Source organism: Cupressus sempervirens, chromosome 5 (genome assembly GCF_028749045.1).
Source record: "Cupressus sempervirens isolate cs-2001-9-10 chromosome 5, ASM2874904v1, whole genome shotgun sequence".
NCBI classification, from domain to species: Eukaryota; Viridiplantae; Streptophyta; class Pinopsida; order Cupressales; family Cupressaceae; genus Cupressus; species Cupressus sempervirens.
The window spans coordinates 318,449,333-318,476,502 of record NC_143122.1 but is presented as its reverse complement, the minus strand read 5'-3'; the positions used below and the strand labels follow the sequence as shown (position 1 = coordinate 318,476,502).

Below are 27,170 nucleotides of genomic sequence, written 5' to 3'. Positions count from 1 at the left end.
AGAACGAAAAAATGGCAGTTTCAGATAAACTTGATAACTTGGGGAAACAAATTAATTGCACCCTCTGATTTTATTTAATATCTTGAAGAACAATGAAAGAATAGTTCCATTTCGATTTTCATCTTCAATTGTTGATCAACCATTTCAATCACAGTCTATTCTGAGGGAATGGTGGGCCTCTAATTACACTTGTTAAAATTTTCCATAATAAACAGCAGTACCGACCATCAATCCCACTGTTCCAGCTTGCACAAGAACACGAGCTCTCATCAACTTTTGACTCAACTGATAATTACCATTCCTGAAACTGATTAAGCCCGCAGTAAGCACACCTGCTGTAGCAAATGCACCTGTCATAGAAAAGCACAATCAGCGCTGTCGTTAATTATATTAAGTCAGAGCCAACCTTTGAAACTAGAGATTCACAAACAATCAGTTGCAATTAAAATTCTTTCCAAAGAATCTTTTATAATACTTAGACTGATAATATTGATACCTCTTAAGATAATTATTTGTGATTGTCCAATTGATCCACTTACAGTATGGGGGTCTTGACGATGTGCCACTTGTCAATGAATCACTTTTGATAACTTTAGTCACGATATATTTATTTAGAATGATGGAATGCAACAATTATCTAGGATTTTCAGATCCACATTAAGATAGAGAAAGCTTTGTTATCTTGGATAAGAATTGTGTGGACTATGCACGGCTTGCTAACTCTGATCAGCATTTTGCTATTCAACTGTTACGGATACGGTGATATGAATTTGGCTGAAGTCGGCTATTCATTGCTTTATAGTGGTGGTGTAGTTTTTTGTTTGTCTATATAGGTCTTGCTAAGATGGGAATATTCCTGATTACTATCCTTAAGCATATGCAATTAGACTTGCATGGGGCAATATGCTCAATTGTGTGATCCAATCAAGATGTATTAATGATAAGAAAACAATCAATTAAGCTAATAGCAATCTTCACGTATGATATGTTGCATATGTTTCACATATCTTCTTTGTTGATTACCGCAATTGTGCTGTGGCCATACCAAATCAGAGATTTTAGACTAGACTGAGTTCGTAGACTTCCCTTTGCTGACTGGAATACATGTAATTTCTGTTTTTCCCTTTGAATGATTTAAGTGTGCCTTGTATACTGTAATGAAATGACAGGTCACGTGGAAAGAGACGTGACCCTTGCCTGTCCCTAACACCCACCTTAATCATTCATACTGTGTCATAATAGATTAGTTAATCACATCCTTTCATCCATGGTGACAATTGTCATCTTGACATCAATAGTTGCCTCTTACTGGCTTCATTCAGGTCATCGATAATATGTCAAAACAACTTCCTAATGGCTATCAACTCTCCAAGTCTTGACTGGCACCATATTAGACACTGATTAGTAAATGGCTTATCTCTTAGGCCCATTGTTACATCAGCTTCTGTTAAATTGGGGCTATGCTGACACCAATTAATGGCGAGTGTGGTTTGTACATTCAATACGCTATTAGCATGTACAAACGAGGTGTTTCTTGTCGTATAGACATATGCAACTGTGCTCATTTATAAATACTCAATGCATGGTATCTCATTTCATAACACCTCATACATCAATCCCTATCATTCACGATACTTAGTCTTGATTAGTTTTATATAATTTTCCGACTATCAACAGTAGTCAACGTTCCTTGCTATTGTGCTAGGAATTCTCCCCCTGGAGTCGATGTTTCCTATTTCATAGAGTATGTTTATTAGGCTAATAGTTTGTAGCATTTTATAACTTCACTATTATTTAATTAATTTATAATTGTTTTTTTAATAATATATTTTTTCATTATTATATTAATTTGAAAATAAATTATTATTATTTATTCTTTTATTATTTTCATGTTATTATTATTCTTTACTAAATCCTACTCGAGAAAGGGGACATCACAGTCCACCCTTCCCCAAAATCATTTTTCCTCAAACAATGCGAACCTTTGGCATGAGTGGTGGCTCGTTATATTACTCTGGCTTGCAATCTGACAACCCTGCAATGATAATTTCAACTTGAGGTTAGAACTGCAATATATTTACACATATAAATTTATTAAATCTCAAGATTATAATATTCAATTTTAAAAAATCTCAAAATAATTCAAAGATGACTTTTATCTTGATTTATGCTTTCCTACTACTTTATTAGGTACTGCCTTAGCCTATGATAAGTCTCGATGAATAATCTCAGATCTTGGGGAGACTTCATAATCAGGTCCAAGTTCTCTGGTGAGGACCTCGTAGGATTCTCGTTGCCTCGTGACCATTCCAGAACAGTCCTCAAGCTATGCCACCATCTCATTATGAACTTCTCCTTCTAAGGCCTTAAGAATATCCTTTGGTATATCCATCCTTACAATCCTTGGGAAAGACTTATCCATCCTTATAATCCTTGGAAGACACTTTATCTCTTCTCAGGCCTTATGGATACCCAATTTGGACATATCCATCCTTATAATCCTTGGGAGAGACTTTAGCTCTTCCCAGGCCTTATGGATACCCTTTTAGGACATATTCATCCTTATAATCCTTGGGATAGATTGTATTTCTTCCTAATCTTTATAATCTTTGGAAGAGATTTTATCTCTTCCCAGGTCATTATAAATAACCCTTTAGGACATGTCCATCTTTATAGTCCTTGGGAGAGACTTTATCTCTTCCCATACCTTTATGGATATCCATTTTGGACGTGTCCATCCCTAAGAGGGAGACTATCCTTTCCAAGGGCTTATGGATAGCTACACAAGGTGTACCCAACATTAGAATCCTAAGGAGAGACTTTATCTATTCCCAAGCCTTCCAAGGTGTGTAATTTTTGCCTTAATTTCACGCAAGAAATTAAGTATAATTTAATATTTGCATTAATATTTTTTGCTCTTGCTTTTTTTGTTACAAATTCTCATTCCCCAATCTGATATTCAACTCTTTATTTGTTTTTAGCCTTGATCATTAAGTCTTGCCTACTGGTTTTGATATAAAACTTGATAGTAATTTCTCAATTAATTTGGAAACGAATGAGTTTCTGATTTCTAATTCCTCTTTATTATTTTTCTTGTCCAAACTTATGTGCCGATTTAATTCCCAATTTTGTGTGCTATTGTCACAGCTAGGGCCTAATTTCCTCCAAACTCCATTCAAGATTTTCCCCTTCATTCAATGATTGGATGAGATCCACTTTATCATGTTTTCTATTCTTATGCGGCACTCCTATTTCCTTGTCTAGTGTTGCTTTTATTCTATGGACTTGATTTCTTTTTTCCACACTTATGTCCTAATGCCCATGGTTCTTTGCATCTGAAGCATATGCCTCTCTTCATTATGTCTTCTTTTTCCTTGAGGGCTTCCTTACTTTGGCATTGGATTTTCCTAGCCCTTCATACTCACAGTGTGCCTTAGTAAGAAAATTCTCAAAGAATTTGATTCAACCTGCTTGGCCTTTTGTATTGCTTCTTCTATGGTTTGAGGTTCCCGGGGATTTACTATAGTTTTGATGGAGTCTTTAAAACCCTCAATAAAAATATACGAGTCTTCTTTAGGATAAATCTGGACCCATATTGGATTAACTTTGGAATTGATAGGCAAATTCATCCATAGTCTGGATTGTTTAAGATGAGTTAGCTCTTGGAAGTAACAGTCGGGGTGTCTTTGGTTGAACCTGCTAATGATTTTTTGAGTAAATTCATTATAGGTGGTGATATTTTTATGGCCCTGCATAATGATGTTGTGGTGCCACCAGTTATGGTTATCCCTGTTAAATGAAGTATGGAAAACTTGATGGCATTCTCTTTAGTCATGGGGCTGAAGGATAGGTATGTATCAAGCTTTTGAACCCATGATTGAGCAGCATTCTTTCTTGATCTATTAAAACACATTAGGAACATTTTACTTATTCTTGCTTTAGGTCTTTGTTGACATGATTTTTCCTTCTCTTTCTGTTTGTCGTGGTATTGGTCTCATAATATTCCTTAAAGGGGATAAGTCTTTGGACTTCCGGTTCTAGCCTTGCATACATCTAGACAAGTTCTACACTATTTATAGTTGATTCCTCCTCTTCTCTTATGGGTTCTTTTCTTGGAAGGAAAGGAAAAATGGTGGGCCTAAGTATGGAGCTTTGGGTTGAGCATTCACTTTCAAAATGATTGAGTGAGTATCTCTCCCTGAATTGGGATGGGGTCTTTCATTAAGTTTGCTGTTGTTCATGCTTTGGATGGCCTGGAGTATCAATTGGTTGGTTCTTTCAAACATTTCATTGGTTTGTTCCATGAAGATCCTTATCTCCTGCACTGGTTGTTCTGCCATGGCTTTTCCTCCTTTGGTGTGTTGATAATTTGCATGAACTATCTTAATAGGATGGAGGAATTATGTTCTGATACCACTGGAATATCCCCCCAATGTTAAATTCTTAAGAATTAGGGACTAATGATTCACAATCAATCAATTGCACTTAAATTTGTTTCCAAAGAATCCTTTATAATACTTAAAGCAATAATATTGATGCCTCTTAATATAAAAATGTGTGATTGTCCAATCGATACTACTTATATTATGGGGGTCTTGATAATATTTCACTTGTCCATGAATAACTTTTGATAACTTTAGTCACTATATATATATATTAAGAATGATGCAATGCAACAGGTATCTACAATATTCAGATCCACATTAAGATAGGGAAATCTTTGCTATCTCAGATAGGAATTAAGCGGGCTATGCAGGACTTGCTAACTCTGATCAGCAATTTTCTATTCAGCTGTTACAGATACAGCGATATGAATTTGGCCAAAGTCTTCTGTTCATTGCTTTGCAGCAGTGGTGTAATTTGCTATGTTCGATTTGTCCTTAGAAGTCGACTAAGATGTGAATATTCTTCCTGATTACTATCCTTAAGTATATGCAATCAGACTGGCACAGGGCGATATGCTCAATTGTGTGACCCAATCAAGATGTATTTATGATAAGAAAACAATCGATTAAGGTTATAGCAATCTTCCCGTGTAATATGTTGTATGTGTTTAACACAACTTGTTAATTATCCCAATTGCTATGCGGCCATACCAAATCAGAAATTTTAGACTTTAGACTGAGTTCGTAGACTTCCCTTCGCTGACTGAAGACATGTAATTTCTGTTTTTTCCCTCAAATGTTTTGGGTGTGGCTTGTATACTATAATGAAATGAAGGGTCATGTGGCAAGACAAAGATCCATGCCTGTCCCAAACAACAACATTTATCATTTGTACTGTTTCATAAAAGATTGGTTAATCACATCCTTTCATCCACGGTGACGATTTGTTATCCTCAATCGTTTTTGACATCAATCGTTGTTTCTTATTGGCTTCATCCAAGTCATTGATAATATGTCAAAACAACTTCCTAATGACTATTGATTCTCCAAGTCTTGGTTGACACCATATTAGACATTGTTATGTAAATGGTTTATCTCTTATGGCCATCATTACATCAGCCTCTGTTAAATTGGAGCCCTTAGGACACCTACTAATGGTGTGATTGCAGTTTGTGCATCCAATATGTTATTAGCGTGTATAAAAGAGGTGTTCATTGTGATATGGACGTGTAGTATGTAACTGTGATAATATATAAATACTCAATGTCTGGCAACTGATTTCACAACATCTCATAGGTTAATCCCTATCATTCACGATAGTAACTAAGCAATGATTCAGTTAATGTAATTTGCAACAGTTTGAAGATCATTGTCAACAATACTCAATGTTCCTTGCTGTTGCGCTAGGAGTTCTCCTCCTGAAGTCAAAGTTTCCTATTTCATAGTATATGTTTAATTAGACTATAGCATTTTATAATTTATTAATTACTACAATTTGGTTTTTAATATTATTATCCATTTATTTATATCTCAACTACTATTTATAATTCTTTGCTTATTATTGTTTTATAAATATTATATATCAATAAGTATTAATTCGTTTATTATATTAAGAATATAGTATATTAAATAGTTTTCACATTAATATATAAATTTAATAACAAATTCCATTATAATTTATTAATTTTTATTCTTTAATTATTATCATTTAATTATTATTTATTATTGAATCCTACTCAAGAAAGGGGACATCCCATTTGTAGAGATTTTGCATGCAGCCCTCTCGGCTCTACTATCTTTCCTTCTGATTGAAATCTCATGAACAATTCTTGAATGTTCATCTCAATTGTTCCCAGATTAGTAAGTCATTGTACTCCCTAAACAATACCTATTGCACCCATGGAGATAGCATACGTTGGGCAATCAAGGTGATAATCTCCAATGAATAATTTAATGTTGTGTTGTTTTCAAAAACAACCATATGATCATCTACAAACAAAACTAGAAAGATATATAAAGCAATTGAGGCATGTAACCAACTTTTTGTTAATGAAGTTATGAGTGCTACCTAAGTCTATCAACAATGTTTCTCTCATTTAAGAAATTCACTAATTGAGTGTTTGTGGGGTGGTAAAACCAAAAAGTGCATGACAAGCAATGACTGATTGAGAATCTTGTGATTCCTCATTTGATCCCTTGTCACTTTCTAATATTGCTTCATCCTCTTCTTCCTATGTATCAGTGAGACACCATGTATCCCATGTGGACTATATGTCCATATAAGCTCAATGAAGACCAGAAGAGTCTCACGAACTCATTATATAAGTATGATGGTGATACTGACAACATGAACTATAGTGCTTACAAATGTAAGCCTTGGCCAAGTTGGTGGTTTGCAATAATATACTAACTATCAATGACATGAACCAATAATACACATCTAATTAAGGTCATTCTCATAAGCATGGTTGTGGGTTCTAGGCACCAAGACTCAAATCACAAATAAGATTAGCTCCCATTTTTTGCACCTCTTGTGTGGGGCACAATCACTTCTGAAAAGAAATTCTACAGAAGACCAAAAGGTTGAGACTGAAAGGTCAGTGGATGGGTAAAGCCTCTAATGATGCTCTCCCTCAAAAGAAGGAACAAGGATAGACACTTCCACTTTTACAGGTTCTTTGATTTCATGTATTAATAGATAATTTAGTTATTAAGTTACTTTCCTTTTGAGTTAAATACTAATTAGTTTGTTAGTTATTTCATTGTCATTTGAAGCTAATTATTGAAATCTTGTATTATCCTTTATATTGAAGTTGGCAAAACGAGCTTTAGAAGTTATCATGTTCATGTGAAAAGGAAAAAAATACTTTCAATTAATATTGGTTGAGGAAAATTTTTGTTTCTTATGAATTGTTCAATGCTTGTTTCTAGTAATCAGGTTTAGCATGTTACATATTGTAATAGACCTACTGAATTCAACTCCGGACCTCAGAGTTGACCATCGTGCAACTAATAAACTGAAACTTGTGTGTCAATGATTCACAAGATGTGGATCTGAAGTACACCATGAACGCTCTGAGACCCTACTATAGTCCACCTTTGGATGACCTCCCCAATTTATGAAATCATGTTGCTTGCCTCTAGGGGACAATGAAACCCAAACTGAACACACATGTTGTCTTCAAATTGAGAAGAGTAGGTGGCCCCTAATGGTCAAGAAACCAAATGAAACTTGGGTTGAAACAAAAGAAGCTAACGAAATAGGAAACTCGCCAACGAAAGCTATTGCATGTTGCAATCCATTACACTATTGTGTCCCCACTTCAAGATATCAACATACACCTTCTGACTTTGATGGGCAATATCCCATCATTAATGTGACTCGTAAAATAAGCAATTAAAAACAATTTTGTGCATCAATCAAATAAAGATTTAAAATTTTGGATTAAGCAATAAGAGAAAATTTGTGATTTTTCCCATCACAAATGAAAGTTGTTAAGGGAAAGGATCTCTGCAAATATAATAATACTCCTGATTATTTATGTGTGTTCCAAGTGCAGATTTGAATGTATATAAATATGAGTAGAGGAGACATGTCTCTATGGTAATTTATAAGTTAATAACCAATTAGACAATATTAATAATAATATTAATATATTTATATATAATATATATATTATATATAGATATGAAAGTTTGTCTAATTGATGATTAATCAATTAACACAAAGGATTATCTCTAGGTCAACTCAATCCAACTAAAGCTACAACATTAGCACTCTCTCTTAGCTAGGGAGGATTGTTATAGAACACATTATGCTCTCAAGCATATAGACATATCATCTCAATGTGATATTCTTGGAATGACATATTTAAGAATATCAACATATATCCATAAAAAAAGATGTTATCTTTCGATGTCATATGAAGTATGATTCAACAAGGAATATCAACCATATGATATTTATCAATCTCATATTCTTGTGGTGTGTGCACTAGCGTCAAGTTCATGATGCCTACCAAAAGAATATGTTATACCCTAGAAGGATATGTGTTATCTGATCTCTGGCACACTTCGGGACATCAAACAAATGTAGTCTATCAAATAACAACCATGATCTCAAGGACATAAACTTAATGTAGTCCATCATGAAAAGTAATCAAGAAGTCATGATCTCAAGGACAACAACTTAATGCAGTCTATCATGACAAGTATCATGATCTCCTGGATAGCAACTTAATGTAGTCTCCATCATGATAACTAGTCAAGCCGTTGTTAAGGTCGTCAACTTACAATAGCGACCTCACAACAAAAACATCAATGAAAGATCGACATCTCTCATGATGTTTTCCAACAGAATTATGTAATAACTCACATGATATCCACTACGAACCAAGTTAGCAATGGATCCACCATAGCTGCTCCTAGAGGGTGGAACAAGGGTTTTCAACTCAAACTTCTCTCTCATAGAGAAGAATGCGTTAAAAGGAATTTCACCTCGAACTTCTCCCTCTTAATTTGTTGACGTTTTCTATCCAAGGTTGCTTCTGATGGAATGTCAGACCCTCTTTATATAGAAGGATACTCATAATCTCAACCATCAAAGATATTCGCTTCAAGAGCCTCACTTTATCCAACCTGGTCATCATATGATTAATGAATTCCAGATCACAGCTTCTTTGGAACTATTGCCATAAGATTGAATCTGCACAATATTTGGTAGCATGTATAAAGTACCAACCTTCTTTTCCTGCAAGAACATCCCCAGACATAAAAGAAAAGGATCAAGGCAAATAGCTCTTTATAGTATGTATAGAAATAAAAATAAGAGAGACTATAATGGGTAGATAAATGTAACACTAAAGTATGAGAAATACTTATCTGCACATGGAGGTCTATAGACATTAAATCAAAATTTGCCTTCTTAGATTATTTGAGAATGGAACATCTCCCCTGTAAAGATGGTTCAAGTGGGAACAGAACATTGATTATTATTCCCCCCGACAATGTAAAATTCTCATTCATTCCATTTTATAGAGTCGGGGCATTTCTTCCAATTTGCTTTAGGAGTGAGCTCGTAATCCGTCTGTGATCCAGTGTATGTATGCATGGACATGATCATTGCCATCCCTATTAGCAAACATTATTCAACCGGATCACATAGTTCCCATCTAATCTGTGTTGATTTCATTCTTGTCCAATTGACACAAAAGATCCTCTTTACACGTTCACCGCAAGTATCTTTCTCTCAACACAAACTTAATCTCATGCAGGGAAAGCATGATCCATTTTTTTGTTTAATGTTCAAGTGATGGATTTGATATTGCAAAGAGCTCGCAGCTCCCAACTTGCACATCATTTCCTTGAATGTAAAAATGATATTAATATGAGGGGATGCCGACTTGGCAAGACTTTACTCCCTCTAACTCCTCTAAGCCTTGGGTAATAGCGATTATTAGTATCCTTAAAACAAATTACTTCTTTAGCAATACCTTCATATTGATATCCCTAAATGCCAAAATATATTTACAAAAATCTTAATTTGTTGGAATTGGTTCTATACAAGGTATGACTTCTCAAATGAACAAATCCAAGAATGGCTAGATAAGAAATAGAATTTCCAAGTCAATGATTAATTGGGTGGTGATGATTATTTTCTTATATCTTATAATCATAAAGGTTACACCTCTTCATGAATGACGAGAGATGACTCTTCCAAATAGTTTTCTTCATGCCAACCCAATCAGTCCTCCATTATGTCCATTTTCTAATCAATCCTTGTTATTGACTTACCTATTAATGGTGTTTGTTATAATGGCAGTCTTTAGTGATGCTTAATGATCATCAAAATAGTCCATTTTTTTAAATTCGCATCCTCAATCATGTAAGATTGGTTTGACTTACTATGGGACTTTATTGCCTTCATAATCCTCCAATGCAAATTAAGCACAAGATCATAACACTTACTATGTCCATCATACCAACTTGGCATCCACACTAATCACATTGATTTCTTTTTGTGAAGTTCGGTATTATTATCCATCGTCTTATTCCTACCTAACTATTGACTGGGAAATAATTGGCTTCATCATTCATTTACAATTTATTGTTTCTGTATAGTATTGTTACTATAATCTTTGGAAGCATCTGGGGGACTTTTCACTAAAGGCAGGATCATTGTTATTATTGATTTGGTATGGGTATGAGTCCTCATCTGCCAAATTTAATAACGATGTTTTCTATCACCGATTATTTCATATTATTTCTCATCGTTGTGTTCCTTAATAGACACATCTTTACCACTTACTCCTTATAAGGGTCAATTCATTCAAATTTTGGTTGGGGAAGTTGTATTTAGTCTATTTAAACCATTTCCAATCGAGAAGCAATCAGATTGATTGGAGTATGTACTTAAAGCATTCAAATTCAATAAGATCAAACTGTTTTTCCTACAATTCTTGTGGTTTTGGCTTTGCCATTTGCATTTGTGGATTGATCTGATCTAATCAACCATTGGATTCTAAGGAGAAATGTGTTAGGAATGTTCTTGAGTAGATTTAATCTGATTTTGATGAGTTTTTAGGAGATATTGGTGTTTTGGTGCTCACAGGTCTAAAACCCTCAATTTGGCAAAGGTTTGTAACAAAAATGGTTCTAATTTTATTTCTATCCACTGAACTTCAAACGACCCTTTGAGGAATTCAAGTTAGGACCAGGTATTATAAGATCCCAAAAGCTTGGAGAGGGAAAAGCAGTTCTACTATTTTTTATGCCAAACCCTAGTCGAGGATCCCTATGTGATCGGCTTATAACAGATAGAAATCTGCCTTGAAACCAACATTGGGAAGAGGACCAAGCCCTACAATTGATGTTTTGGAGTCTCTAGAGTGTGCAGACATTGTTGAAACTTGAAACTGATAACAAGCTTTTGTCAATCCATTCAAGGGTGGTTGTAGTTCACACCCTCTCAATTAGCCCTAATAGCCCTATCAAGACCAGCTTGGGGTTTCCACATCAGATTGTCAATCTGGAAATTGAAACTTTGTAATCTTGAAGAACTCTAAAAAGGATGTTTGGAATGACCATTTGTTTGGAAGGTTGTTCTTTAGTTTTCAAAGTTAAGCCTAGAAAACCAAAGAGGTCGACCTAATTCAATTAGGTCTCCTAACTAGGCCAATTTGAGCAAACCAAACAATCGATTTTGGGGGATTGTTCTGTGGGCAAGTTCACTTTGTTTATGACCTTTTTGTCCACTTTCATCCTTGGGAAAATCATTTCAACCCACTTTGTTGTTTAAAGGAGGAATAAGGACATGTTTGGTCCAAGAGAGCATTTGATGAATCTTGTCACACAAATTCCCTTAGCATTTTGCCACTAGAAGGTTGTGTCATTGGTCAGGGGACTCTTGGGGAGTTCATCTTTCCTTTTGGTTACCTTTGTAGAATTTGTGGTTGTTGACTTGAATCTAATTTTCATTGTTGCACTCTACATCAAAATGTTTATCTTAGATGCTCGGATCTCCTTTGTGGAAGCTAGTTGGCACCCCACGAACAATCCTCTTCGAAAATAAGTCAAAATGGAGAGAAAAACAACAAACAAAATGAGAGGTAAAAACAATGAATGGACTCTATTAGGGTTGTTTTAGGATTTAGTTTTTTATATAAATATTGTTATATTGCACATGTTTCAAGTGAAATGAATTTCACTTTAAAAATTGTTTGGAATTGAACGAGAAACTATTATGGCAAATGTACAGAGAGGTGCCAAACAAAATCAAATGGAGGAGGAAGAGAGGGAGATGATGTGAACTCTCATCACTATACAGCCCGGAATAGCTCAGACCTTGGAAAGGTTACAAGGTACCTTGGAACAGATGGAGTTAGATAGACATGGAGGCAGGCATGAGAGACAGCAGTAGAGTAGATCAATTTCAGTAGCAGGAAGTTAGCAGTCATAGATCCCACACATCAGTTGGGAGCTCCCTTCATTCCAATAGATAGGCACGCCTTCGTACACCAATTAGGGATAGACCCCTACTTCTGCAATTTGTACCAGTTGAGTAGCCAGCACAGGTAGAGCCACCCGAGGTGGGATTCCAGGATTCAATTATGGCAGCCACGGATGAGTGGAGAGCCCTAGCTCCGAAAGTTAGGGACACTTTTCTTAAATGTTTCATTTCAAGTGTACACTAGAATAACTTAGAAAAAACTAGTATGCACTAGGTTACAATGGCCGTACGGTTCAATCCGAATGAAATGAACGGAGATGTATGAACTATTTTGAGGGTTGTACGATAGCTTAGGGAAGTCATACAATAGCTGCTAGTAGTCGTATGGTTGTTTCTTGGAGGTTGTACAGTTGCTTTTGGGAGGCCACACGGTATGTTTTGTATGCAGGAGCCACACAATGAATGCAGAATGAGTTACAAACAAGATGCCTAAACATGCATTTGCCAAACAATTAATGTCAAAGCAATGGAACCCAAAGATATATATAAATATATATAAATGAATCTATAACAAAGATGGTGCGCAGATTTGCCAGATAGAACAGAATAGGGTGAGGGTTGAATCCCACCGAAATCAGAAAGCCAAGTAGGGAAGATCTTTCACTTCCAGATGGCGAACAATAGAGAATTCCAATGGAAATTCGCAATACAAAGAAATAATCCAAATTGCATACCTACAAATAACTACAAGCCGTGCTTAAATACTCGTTGGGAAAACTTTCTGAGGGTGTAAAAAAATAGCCGATAGCTACACTTCCTTATGGAAACAAAACTAAAATGGGTCTAAGATATTTTACATCAATTGGCCCCATTAACAAAGATTTGATTAATAATCTATTTTATGACAGGGATATTACAGTCCTCCTATCCCAAATTTTCCTTGTCCTCAAGCAAACACAAATACGGATGTTGTAGAATGTGCTCGCCTTCCTCGGTTGCATTGTCCAGCGGCAAAGTGTTTCCAACGTACCAAATATTCCTACACCGTTTGGTTCTGTAGGGTCTTCTCACATACTTCAATAATCTTGACTGGTTCCAATATGAGCTTTCCTTCTTCATTGAGCGGCAGAAAGTCTATAGCTACCGTGACATTCTGTCCCACGGCTTTCTTCAAGCAGGAAACATTGAAAACGTTATGAATACAGCTCCCTTCCGAAAGTTCTAGCTCGTAAGCAACTTCACTAATGTGGCAAACTACATGATAAGGGCCATAAAATCGTGGCTTCAGTTTTTTCTTTTCCCTTTTCTTTCAATGGGGATTGTCAGTATGGCTAGAGCCTAAGGTAGACCAAGTCTCCTATTTCGAAACTCCTCTCTATTCAGTGTCTGTCGGCATACATCTTTTGTTGGTTTTGTGCCCGTTGCAAGTTTTCCTTTAGGTCTCTTAGGATGTCTTGTCCCTCCTGAAGCCAATCCCTCCCTCTTGGTGCGCGACTATCTCCCAGATTTGTGTTGATGAAAGAAAGAGGTTTATACCCATATAGAGCTTTGGATGATGTCATCCCGATGGACATGTGGTACGTGGTATCGTAACAATATTCCCTTAGGTGTATCCATTTGATCCACGCCCGTTGTTGTGCTGAAATGTAGTTCCGAAGGTAACCTTCGGAACACTTGTTCACAATCTCCATTTGTCCATCTATCTGAGGGTGGTAACTAGTACTTGGTGACAATTCTGTACTTGCCAACTAAAACAATTTTGTCCAGAAGATACTTTAAATCGCCCATCCCGATCACTGACAATGTTTCGAGGTAACCTATACAAACAAAAGACTTCTCTAAAAAACAAATCGACAACTTGTGCGACTTGAAAATCTGAGGGGATGGCGAAGAAATGTGCATACTTTGTCAATCTATCAACCACTACAAAGACATAATCCTTTCCATTCACCTTGGGGAGTCCAGTTATGAAATCCATCGAGATACTTTCCCACTTCTGTTCTGGAATTGGCAGAGGTTGCAGTAACCCAACAGGTAGAGTATGTTCGGATTTGTTCTACTAGTAGACCGCATACTCTCTTATATACTACAATATGTCTCCTTTAAGACCCTTCCATGAAAACCTCTCCCTAAGACGTCTGTAAGTTTTGAGGAAGCTCGAGTGTTCAAGCAAGGGTGAGTTGTGTACCTCCTTCAAGATTTTTTGCTTCAATTTGGATTGCGACACTAAATATATCTGATTCTTATAATAAATGATGTCATCCACCACTTTGTACTGATCATCCTGGGTGTTGCCATCCATCAGCTCATAGGCAAATGTGTTTTTGGAGTATTCTACCAATAAATGCGCTTTCCAGTCAACTGAAATTTGGGTCAGTAAGCAGAGGGCAAGTTTTTTGGACAAAGCATCTGCAACAACATTGTTTTTTCCTTTCACATAGTCAATGTCAAAATCAAAAGCTTGAACCTTACCTATTTTTGTTGCCTTTCGTTCAAGTCTCGTTGCTCCAAAAAATATCTCAAACTATTGTGATCCGTACGAATGATAAACTTGGCACCCATCAGATACTGTCAAAACTTAGTGCATGTATGATGACCAACATCTCTATCATAGATGGAATATAAGCGTTCTATTTGCGTAAGCTTCCTGCTCTCATAGGCTATGGGGTGTGTATCTTGCATCAGTACCACGCTAATGCCTTCTCCAGATGCGTCGCACTCCATAACGAACGGTCGAGTGAAATCAGGTAAAGCAAGCACGAGACAAGTGCTCATTACTTCCTTCAGCTTATCAAAAGTGAGTTGTGCCTTTCCATTCATTGGAAGGACCCCTTTCTTGTCAAATTTGTTAATGGTGCGTTGAGCTAAGAGAACCCTTTCACAAACCTCTTGTAATAACTGCATAGTCCGAAAAATCCTCGCAACTCCGTAAATGATTTTGGGGGATGCCAATCAAGGATAGCCTAAATCTTCTCCTCATGAACTTGAACTCCATATTTATTGACAAAATGCCCCAGGTACAATATTTTTGTCATACCGAATTCACATTTGGATTGCTTGGCAAACAAAGACTGATCCTTCATAATCCTTAAGACTTCATCCTAATTCTTCAGGTGCTCTTCCCATGTCCTGCTATAAATAAGAATATCATCTAAAAATACCAGTAAGTACTTACACAATTGCTTGCTGAAGATGCGATTTATGCATGATTGGAATGTAGCAGGTGCATTCGTTAATTTGAACGGCATGATCAAGAACTCATAATGCCCGTAGTGACACCGAAAGGCCGTCATTTCCACATCTTCCTCCCTCATGAGGATCTGTTGGTATCCGAAATAGAGATCTATTTTTGAAAAATAGATTGCGCCATGTAATTCATCCAGCAACTCATCTATTTTTGGAATGGGATATCTATTCTTTATTTATTTTTGTTCAACACACGGTACTCCACACACATGCATCATCCCGTCCTTTTTGACCAATACCACTGATGACGCGAAGGGGCTAGAACTGGGATGGATCCATCCTTTCTCCAATAGTTTCTGAATCGTCTTTTCGATCTCGTCTTTGAATTTCTTGGGATGGCATAGGGTGTGGTTATGACCGGCTTGGCTCCTACTTCCAACTCGATAGTATGTTCAAACCCTCGATGACGCAATATGCTAGGAGGAATGTCTATTAAAACTTTATCATGCTCACTCAAAATATTCAAGAGATCATCATCCTGGGGAGGTGTCTGTTGCCCTTTAACAAGTTATATCGGGACAAAACAATGTGCAGCCCAAGCAACGTCATCATGCCGAAAAATCGCCTCCATCCAATGTGTAGAAACTTCCTTTGGACCCTCATTTTCCATTCCGCGGAGAACAACTTTCTTTCCATCAACAACAAAAGTGAAGTTCATTCGTTTGAAGCTCTAAGTGTATTCATCAAGTGTCTCCATCCACTATATGCCCAGAATAACCTCAATATCATCAAAGTCCACTACGAAGAAATCCTCGATCACTGTGTGATTCACCATTGTGATACTTAGTTGAGGAACAGGTGTGTGCAAGGCAGAAGAGTCCCTCCAGCAACCTTGACCTGATATCTGTTGTGCATCTTCGTAGGTAGACCTCTTCACTTTACTAGAGATGAGTTTATGAAGTTTAGAGTGGCTACGCTATCAAGCATCACCATAACCCCTTGTCCTTGAAAGGCTCCCCGTACATGAAAAATTGTGCACCTTGGGCTATCGGCTAGGGCAATAGTTCCTCTGCACCAAACCAATGCTGCAATTCTTTCCATACGGTTCAAACTAACCATTTTGGTGTTCTCGTGGGGTTGGTTGTCTTCGGAGGGTATATCTTCCTACTCGTCCTCATCATCGAACACGACCTCAATGTAGTGGGTTTTTCCTTTCTTGAGGCATCTGTGCCCAGGTTCCCATGGTCCTTTGTAGTTGAAACATAGTTTCTTCCTTTGGAGCTCCTATCTGGTGGCTTCGTCCAACCACGACTTTCTCGATGGAGGTTTGTTATCTTTGTCCCTCAGAAACACCGGCAGTTTGGAATGTAACTTCATGAGGATGACGTTGTTGATGATGCCATACTCCTTGCCTTCTTAATGGCCTCTAACAGGGTGGCAGGATTGAACCCCTTTACCCAACCCTTCGGTGATTCTGTAAGTCCATCCATGAAGAGCACTATCCGTCTTCTTTCAGAAATGTTTGTGACCCAAACAAAGAGTTTATGAAATTCCGCAATGTACTAATCAACCAATCTAGTTTGCCTTAGTTGTGCCAAATTTGTGAAATTGAGTTTCAGATCTTTACCGTCAAATCGATCTATCAATCTCTCTAGGAATTCCGCATAGGTATTTATTTGATCATGCCTCGATGTGATGGTGTCACGATACCACCATTCATGCACAACTACCTCAAAGTGTAAGGCCACAAATTTAATTGCTTCTTCTTTTGGCATGGGATTAAGTTGGAAGTAAATATCTGGCTTCATTACCCACGCTTGCGTAGATATGGATCCAAATCTGTCAAATGGTGACAGATTTACTTTATTCAACTTCCTCTTGAGATCATCATTAAAATATCCTTTGTTTTTGCCTCTCGAATATCTCATTCTTAGATCTGCATAATCTTTGTAGGATATATCCCTCCAAATTCGCATTCTTCCAATCTTCTCTCAGTTGTTCTTGCATTTCTTCAAAGGTCGGCTGCTTCCCTCCAAGTGGTGACTCCGTCCGTGGGGGAAAAGCCGACATGGAAGGTCAAGAGCGTGCTGGATGAGGGTTTTCTTTACCTGACACTGAGTTTACGCTATGACCATTTTGTTCACCGGATATTGTGTTGTCTGCTAGCTTCTTGAGAGTCTCTTCCATGAGTCGATGAGTATCATTGATCTGTGCCTGATTCTTTGCAAGTTCTCTCAATAGTGCTACGAGTTCAGCAACGGTGGATTCTGGTTCAACAGCCATTCTATCAATAGAATGGATTCTTCTCCTCTGGCTATAAACTCTCATTCACTGTTCACAGGCTGGTAGGATCGAAGCTCTAATACCACTGAAATGTTTTGTTCCAGATGTATGCCAGAATAACTTAGAAAAAACTAGTATGCACTAGGTTACAATGGTTGTACGGTTCAATCCAAATGAAATGAATGGAGATGTACGGACTGTTTTAAGAGTCATACGATAGCTTAGGGAAGTCGTATAATAGCTACTAGTAGTTGTACAGTTATTTCTTGGAGGCCATATGGATTGCTTCTTGGAGGTCGTACGATTGCTTCTTGGAGGCCATGCGGTTGCTTCTGGGAGGTCGTACGGTATGTTCTGTTACGCCATGGGTATGTAGAAGCCACACGGTGAATGCAGAATGAGTTACGAACAAGATTCAAGAACATGTATTTGCCAAATAATTAATGCCACAGCAATGGAACCCAGAGATATATAAATATATAAATGAATCTATAACAAAGATGGTGCGCGAATTTGCCAAATCCGAGCAAGTAATCCAAAACGAAATAGGGTGAGGGTTGAATGCCACCGAAACCGGAAAGCCAAGTAGGGAAGATCTTTCACTTCCGAAATGGCGAACAACAGAGAATCCCAACAGGAATTCGCAGTACAAAGAAATAATCCAAATTGCATGCCTACGATTACCTACAAGCTGTGCTTAAATACCTGTCAGGAAACCTTTTTGAGGGTGTATAAAGATAACCAACGGCTACACTTACAGAAACAATACTAAAATAGGTCTGAGATGTTTTACATCAATCGGCCCCATTAACAAAGATTTGATTAATAATCTATTTTATGATGGGGATATTACATTTAACTCTTCCCCAGTATTGTGCACAGCGGAGAGATGTTGCCCAGTTCAGAGGGGACAAGGGCTATAGGCCACAGCAGAACAATGACCTTAGTAGAGCTACTGGGAAGATCACATTGGCTACATATAATGGTACTAGTGGTACAAGTGCACGAGCTTGGGTGCACAAGTTGGATATTTATTTATCTTTGAGGCCCATGCCTGAGTGTGATGCTATTTAGTTTGCGGTCTTACATTTAGACGAGGTTGCCTATGACTAGTGGCACCATGAATTGGTCACCCAAGATCGCGCCATGGTTCACTCCTATGCAGAGTTCACTAAGCATCTCATTACCTGGTTTGACCGTAAGGACATAGAACTCTACTATAGGGAGTTGGTGCATCTTAGACAGACTGAACATGTAGAGGCATATGTTAATGAATTCTAGCATATTGCAGTTATGGTACCTGATATGCCTTAGAGGCAAAGTGCAATGTTATTTATTGAGGGACTGTAGGATAGGCTTATGGGATTGATATGTGCTTTCAAGTCGTCCACTCTCAAGGATGCCATTGATGTGACATTGAGATTAGACACCACCCCTACTTATCAGATAGATAAGAAGCCATTTAGAGACTGACGGCCTCCACAGAAGGCCAATTCCTCATAGAATAGAGGTGGACCATCAGCTAGACCTCCCAAGATGGACCAGGAGACGGGGAATGATTTGAGGAGGAAGTTGTGCTTCTCCTGTAAGGAGCCATGGGAGCCTGGACACCGTTGCCTTGGTAAAGGAAAAGTTCATTTGATTGAGGTGACATCCGAGATGGGAGATGAGGAGTTCCTGACACTGCTACTGAGGATAATCTAGAGGAGATTGAGCAGGAGCATCCGCAATTGGAGTTAGACACTTCTAAGCCCTTGGCGTCAGTTAAGGTGACTATGGCTACTCTATCCAATTATCCTAGATTTCACGCATGTCGTTTGAAAGGAACACTTCAAGACCAACAAGTTATGAGCTTGATAGACACAGGCGCCAGGAGCATCTGCAATTGGAGTTAGACACTTCTAAGCCCTTGGCATCAGTTAAGGTGACTATGGCTACTCTATCCAATTATCCTAGATTTTACGCATGTTGTTTGAAAGGAACACTTCAAGGCCAACGAGTTATGAGCTTGGTAGACACAGGCACCACGCACAATTTTATTGATCAGAAATTAGTGGATAGGCGTGGCTTGCAATATGAGGTGTTTGTTGGTTTTGGGATGAAGGTTGCAAATGGCGTAGTACTGGGTTGTACTAGGAGGATTCCTCAGCTTAGCACTCAGATGGGGGAATATACCTTGACAGATGATTTCTATGTACTCCCACCAAAGGATTATGATGTGGTTTGGGGCATGCAATGGTTACAGGGTATTGGACGGTACATTATTGACCACCACCGTATGTAGTTAGAGTTCCTTTCTAGAGAGAAGAAGACTATCTTGAGGGCAGCACTAGATGGTGGACTTAGGGAGGTGTCTTCTCACAGGATGGAGACTATCATTATACATGATGTGATTTGGGCTACACATTGTTATGTGAAGTCCAAGACAGCTAAAACTCAAGATGGCAAGGCATTTCATGTTGATATATAGTCAGTGATGGATCGGCATGGTTGGGTGTTTGGTGATATATGCCTAGGTGTACCTCTTGATAGAGGATTTGAGCATTGCAAAGAGATGGAGGATGGAGCTAAGTCAGTAATCACCACTCCATATCGTCATCCTAGAGCATACAAGGATGAGATTGGGAAGACCATTCATGAGTTGTTAACATAGAGTTCATTCGTCCTAGCTCTAGACCTTTTTCCTCTTTTGTTGTACTAGTTAAGAAGAAGGATGGGACTCTATGGATGTGTATAGATTATAGAGCCTTGAACAAGAAGACGATCAAAAATAAATATCCCATTCCACACATTGATGAGTTGTTGGATGAGTTTCATGGAGCTATCTACTTCTTTAAGACTAATCTTCGTTCAGACTATCATCAGATACGTATGCAGGATGAGAACGCACATAAGACTGCATTTGTTGTCACTATGGGCATTATGAGTTCTTGGTGATGCCTTTTGGTCTCACAAATGCACCAGCCACTTTCCAGTCATGTATGAACCATATCTTCAACAAGTAATTGAGGAAATCAGTTCTAGTGTTTTTCGATGATATCTTGACCTATAGTTGTACTAGGGAGGATCATCTTAAACACCTAGAGGAGGTACTTAGCATCATGGAGAGTTAGTCTCTATTTGCTAAGCTATCCAAATGTGAGTTTGGACTCAGTAAGATTTTATATTTGGGCCATGTGATCATTACTGATGTAGTGAAGGTGCATGAGGAGAAAATCCAAGCAATACGGGATTAGCTCTATCCCAGGAACATTATTGAGTTACGTGGATTCCTTGGTTTATGTGCATATTATGAGAGGTTCATGAGGGGATTCCCTCAGTTAGCAGCACCCTTGACAGATCTCACAAAGAAGGGAGCCTTTAAATTGATAGAGCAGGCACAGGGGTTCTTTGACAGACTCAAGGTGGTTATGAGCACATGTTCGATTTTAGCACTCCTTGATTTTTCGCAGCCTTTTGTACTTGAGTGTGATGCTTTAGGTAAGGATATAGGCGTTGTTTTGATGCAAAACAAGCATCCCATTGCCTACAAGAGTAGGAAGCTGTGTGATAATGAGAGGTTGTATTCTACTTATGATAAGGAAATGTTGGCTATTATGCATGCATTAGTCAAATCAAACAATATCTTGTTGGCAACAAATTCGTGGTAAGAACAGACCACAATAGTCTGAACTATTTCCTTGATCAAAAGAGCTCAATGATTGTCAACAAAAGTGGGTGAGCAAGATTCAAGTCTATAATTTTGACATAGAACTTATTAATGGGAAGAAGAATACTATTGTTGATGCACTTTCTAGGAAACCTTCACTTGCTGCCCTATGTTCATTGAGTGAGATTTCAGCAGATTGGAAGGCTCAACTTTTAGTTGACTATTCCAAAAATCAGCACACTTGTGAGATCATGGATGGATTGGTATAGGATAATAAATACAAGGTGAGTGATGATGCCAGCTACTACAAAAATAGAGTCTACCTTGTTCCTGAACACTAGTTAAAGGGACAGATTTTGCATGCTCTCCATGATGCTCCTACAATAGGGCACCCCGATTATGGTAAGACATAGAGCGGTATAGGAGAGATTCTCTTGGAAGGGTCTCAAGGATGATGTCTTATGCCATGTTCACGAATGCATAACTGCCAACAGAACAAGACAAAGCATATTTTCTCGGTTGGTTTGTTGCAACCCTTGCTTGTACCAAAACAAAAGTGGACAGGAATCTCTATGTACTTCATTATAGGTCTTCGTTGAGTGCAGGGGAAGGATTGTATTTACATTGTGGTGGATAGTTTGACTAAATATGTCTACTTCTTTCCGATTGCAGTTGATTTCACAGCATTCCAGGTAGTTGAGCTATTCTTCAAGGAGGTGTTAACACTCCATGGTCTCTCTAAGACCATAGTGAGTGACAGGGATAGCAGATTCTTGAGTTTCTTTTAACAAGAACTTTTCAAGCTCATGGGCACAAAGTTGACACCCAGTACCAACTACAACCCTCAGACGGATGGGCAGACAGAGATAGTTAATAAGCGGATTGAGGAGTATATGCATAACTATGTGTCAGGGCAGCAGAAGGCATGGGTGTGTTGGTTGTATTTGGGCGAGTATTGTTATAATACTACGCACCACATGTCCATTAATATGTCTCCTTTCAGAGCTCTTTATGGCTATGATGCATTATGTTTTGTTGATTTGGCTTTCTGTAACAACAGAGTTCCTTTGGCATAGGATTGGTTACAGGAGAACCAGGATATCATGAGTTCTCTCAGGGAGAACTTATAGCATGAATAGAATCAGTAGAAGATGTACACTAATCGGCATAGGACCGAGAGGGTATTTGAGGTGAATAACATAGTTTTCCTACGTTTGCAGCCCTACTGACAGAGCACCCTCAAAGGAGGAGCTGAGAAGCTCAAACCTCATTTTTACAGACCTTACAGAGTTCCCAGGTGAGTTGGAGAGGTTTCTTATGAGGTTGAGTTACCACCTGATAGTAGGATTCATAATGTGTTCCACGTATCATGCCTAACGAAGACACTGGGGCAGCATATTATAGCATCACCCAACTTACCTCCCTTGGATGAGGAAGGTAAGTTGACTTTGGTTCCTGAGGAGGTTCTTACATGAGGGAATGACGGTTGACAAGCAGGGTGATTCGGGAGTATTTGGTACGCTCGAGAAGTCTACCCATAGAGGATACCACTTGGGAGGGTGAATCCATTTTGCAGCACCCAGCATTGCAGTTGCTTGTAGGCAAGCATTTCCGAGAAGGGAGGGTTGTCATGTCCCCTCTTTAGTCTAACTAGCAGACTTATGTGAGTTAGCCTATCATGGGGGTCTCGTCGGCTAGTAGTTGTGGATAGAGACTCGTATAGAATATTCAATGACCGGGCTCGACTTTACAAGCAATTGGGTGCAGTTTCTTAATTTTAGGGGATATCCCTACATTTAAGGAGGATATGGCAGTTTCCAGATGTGAGGTTCTACGGGACCATTCCATGGTTTTAGTTTTAGGATGATAGGGTGTGTTCCATAGTTTCTAGGAGCATCGCTAGATTATAGGGAAAGGAATGCCAGTTGACCCATCTCATCCGATATCAGTCATAGATAGGTGATATGGTCAATTTCACGTTTATTTGGTTGGTTTGGGTTTTCAGAGGCAAAATGGGGAATATTTTAATATATTTAAATATTTCCTAAGTTAGCATTCAAATAATTTATAATAAGGCTATTTATATAGCCATTTCGGAGTAATAAGGGGAATATGGCTTCGTTTGATCAGGTGTGCCCTTGTGTTATAGCTCATTGGAAAGGTCTTGAATTATTATAAACTATTTTCACTATCTGGAGACTTTTTGGCGCTATGAGTTATGACATTTTAATAAAGTAATGTTTTTCCTATAGCCTGGATGCCTTTATTTGAGAAAATGTTAATTTATTATAAAGTGCAACGTGTAATTCTCACTTAGGGTTCGATTTGCACTTGGAAGGAGTTATAAGGAGATGAAGACCTAATTGTTCATTATCTTTTGGCATTTTGAAACTTATGAATATTGAAATTGCTCTGGAAGGGCGATTTTGTGGCTTGGGACGAAACCCTCAAGTCTAGACTGTTGGGATGCAAACCTTAGCAAGTCTTCGTGATTGGAATTGTATTTCATTGCATTCAAATTGACAGCGGAGGTGGTCAATTTGGCTTGGCATTATCATTTGAGTGGAGTAGGCTACTTGCAGCTGAGCAGCCAGCTTTTGGCAATAGGCATTTCATTGCAGCAGCTCACGTGGGGGTTGGAGGTGGTCTTTTCTTCATCATTGGATGCCATAGCTTCCCTTTTGCATTGGATGGTTCATTGCAGCAATTTCTTTAGGGTTGAATCATTCTCAAAACATCTCCCTGTAACTAGTGTTGATCCCTGTTTAAGATAGTATTGTATATTGGCAGTGATCTCTTTGAAATTAATATATCAAGTTGTTGGTCGGTTCGGGTATGTACTATTTCAGAATTCAGTAATGATAAAATTTGCAGCATATGTTTACATTTCTTAAGTGCTATTTATTTCCTATTTGTTATGCAATTATTTTATTTCTGGAAAACCCCAAAAAACTGAAAAGTCAAGGAAAAGAAAAAAGAAATCAGAATTCAGCTAAGATCATTCAGTGGTAACAAACGCTAGTCATAGAATCAGATTTTGAAACAAACGGTAATTTCTACTGATAAGTAGATGATACCCATATTACAAATTTCTAATTTCTACGGTCACCAGACTTGGGAATCTTTCAGGATAACTCTCAAATCACTTCCAAATCAGTGCACACAGAAAACAGGAATATTCGATTCATTGTTTTTCAAATAGCTGCATTCTTTTAGCAAATTCAGAATGGTAACTTAATCCTTGATCAAATATGATACCCATATTACAAATTGAAATTCCCCCACAAACAATCAGATTACCGTTTGCTTTTGTTGGCTACATGAAAGGGTCAGAAACAACCGTTTGTAGGCAGCGTGAGACAAATCCGGTGGGCAGGGGAACGCCTTATCGGTTAATAATTGTCAACGGGATAAAATCGTAACCAAGATTCATACCTGCTCCCTCCAATAAGGCATAAGTCTAATAGACATGCCATAAATTTTTATTTGGATAACAGAAGCGTATAATTGGGCGTGAGCTCTGTTTGCAAATCTTACAAATTCACAACAATTGTATATAATTGAGTATGCCTACTGTTGACAATTATTAGAAGCAACAAAAATGCATAATATTGAGTCTGAACCATATTTACAAATCATACAAATAACAAAAACAACCCATATGTACAAGTCTTTAAAATAACTGCGCATAACGCGTGTTTATGAATCTTAATAATGTGGAGCAAACTAATCCCAGAAATTAAATCTCACCGAACAAAAACCAAAAGAGTTAGAACAGCTTTCTCGTACGCTACTCTTACTTAAACAATCTGTAATATGTTCCTACCAAAGTATGATGCAGAAAATCCTAGCTGGAAGTCCAATAATAATCCAATTTACATTTCTCACAAATTAATACACTCTAAAAGTCTGCTGGCAATTCTAATAAAACCTTCTTCAATTTTTAAATTTTGAAATTTTTCATAACTAAAATCTAGATAAAAGTAATGCAAGAGGCACTTACCGAGTGGAACAAGAGGATTCTTCATACTCTTTTCGGGCATGTAAAGCTCATCCAGTTGAGTTGTATCTGTGTCTCCCGATCCCATTATAGTAATAATGAAATAATACCCCGAATTTGAGAGATAGTATCAACGCTTTTACAGTTAAAATCAATTCCCAATCAAAATTTGCAGGCTGCTGAGAAAATGGGGTTAATCTCTTGGGGTTTTGATTTCGGTAAACCGAATAGTGGAAACAAAAAGCATCTGTCAAACCCTGGCTCATTATGCTAATAGGTACATGAAATATAAAGCCGCATGTGTCAAAATATTAGCCATGTTAGCAGACATTATTTCCTTCTTCCTTTTTATTAAATTTTAGAATAAATTAAAAAATTATTTGTATCGACAAATTGCAATGGTTATGTTCATAATGTATTAGGGCCTTTTGGCAATGGAAGGTGCACCAAGTCTAAATGGAGAATAGGAATGTGTATTCCAATTTTGGTCCCAAAAAAAGCATTTGTTATTCTACTTAAATAGGAGGAATTGGAATACGTATTACTATTCTATTTTTAACTTTTTTATATTTGATCCACTACTAGATTGATTTCTTTTGTGTTTGATATTTGATGAAAATCCACTTAATCTAATGCTATTAAAATACTATCAGAATATTGTCACATTGACCATTATAGGAAATTTGATCCATGCACAAATATCATCTAAGTCATAGGAAGTTGCCAAAGAACACATAAACAATAGAGCTAGGCCTTTTGTTCTCCAGATAGCCATGTATTTCATCATGAATTTCAATATGTTTAGGGTATGGACAAGGTAAAACACCCACATAAACCACCTTACTTCCAGAGACCCACTTGAAATAGTCAATGAATTTTGGCTCTAATTCATGGCAACTTTTAATGAACATTGCAGAGCATTCATGGTAACAATTGACACGCATATATCTGTGAATTTTTCACAACTTGGATATGTGAATGTGTAGACAATTAGCAGAGATGTCATTTCAAATTGTCGATTTTAAGGTTGAGTAAAAGAGAAATCAGCAAGTGGTTTATATTTCATTTATATTGGTGTTTCAATACAAATCTGTAAATCGGTCTGTTAAAGGCCATATTATACATAATAATTATGTGGCTCTTGCACGATGAATTTCTTCCTTTAATCAATTACACAAAACAAATCATATGTTCTTGCCGCTAAATGGGATTGCACATAACAAATCCATAATTAGTTTTGTCAAACCAAACAGATTTAGAATACCAAATGTAGATTTAATTTTGTCGAACCAAATGAGTCTAGAATAACAAATGCAAGAATAACAAATGCAGAATAGCAGATGCATATTCCTAATTCCTATTCCCATAGCGAAATGGGCCCTTAAACGATAGGAAAAGTTTCATATATATATAGAGGGTTGCACACAATTTTAAAATTGAAGTGAATTTATATAATTTACTTTTTATTATTTTATAAATATTGTTCGACATGTTGCATTTTTCATTATTGAGGACTTACAAAAAATTCAAACCCATTGATACTATCTTGTCATTTACCACAATTTCTTAACTCTTAATTACATGTAAAATTTAACTCATTTTATTAGTATTTTCTATAACTTAGACTTTAGAAATCTTTAATTCTAATTTAAGTTCTTTCATTCTAAATGGTATATTTTATCTACCTTGATTTGAATAAGCAATCTAAATTGTTAAAAG

At 37.4% G+C, this 27,170-nt stretch overlaps 1 protein-coding gene across 1 annotated transcript; it reads right to left on the bottom strand.

Moving 5' to 3' along the window:
• LOC149555935 (RING-H2 finger protein ATL48-like) lies at window positions 1-25,731 on the bottom strand. Its single transcript, XM_089830046.1, has 2 exons — window positions 25,455-25,731; window positions 1-350 (listed from the first exon to the last, which is right to left on the bottom strand). The coding sequence occupies exons 1-2, from the start codon at window positions 25,537-25,539 to the stop codon at window positions 193-195; spliced, it is 243 nt and encodes an 80-aa protein (XP_089686172.1). The 5' UTR covers window positions 25,540-25,731; the 3' UTR covers window positions 1-192.
• Window positions 25,732-27,170: the final 1,439 nt, after the last annotated feature.

Bases quoted from the DNA above. Each gene is read 5' to 3' on its own strand.
- LOC149555935 (XM_089830046.1), bottom strand. From the start codon at position 25,539: ATGGGATCGGGAGACACAGATACAACTCAACTGGATGAGCTTTACATG. The intron at 351-25,454 runs GTAAGTGCCTCT...TTTCTATGACAG, and splicing joins GAATCCTCTTGTTCCACTCG to GTGCATTTGCTACAGCAGGT.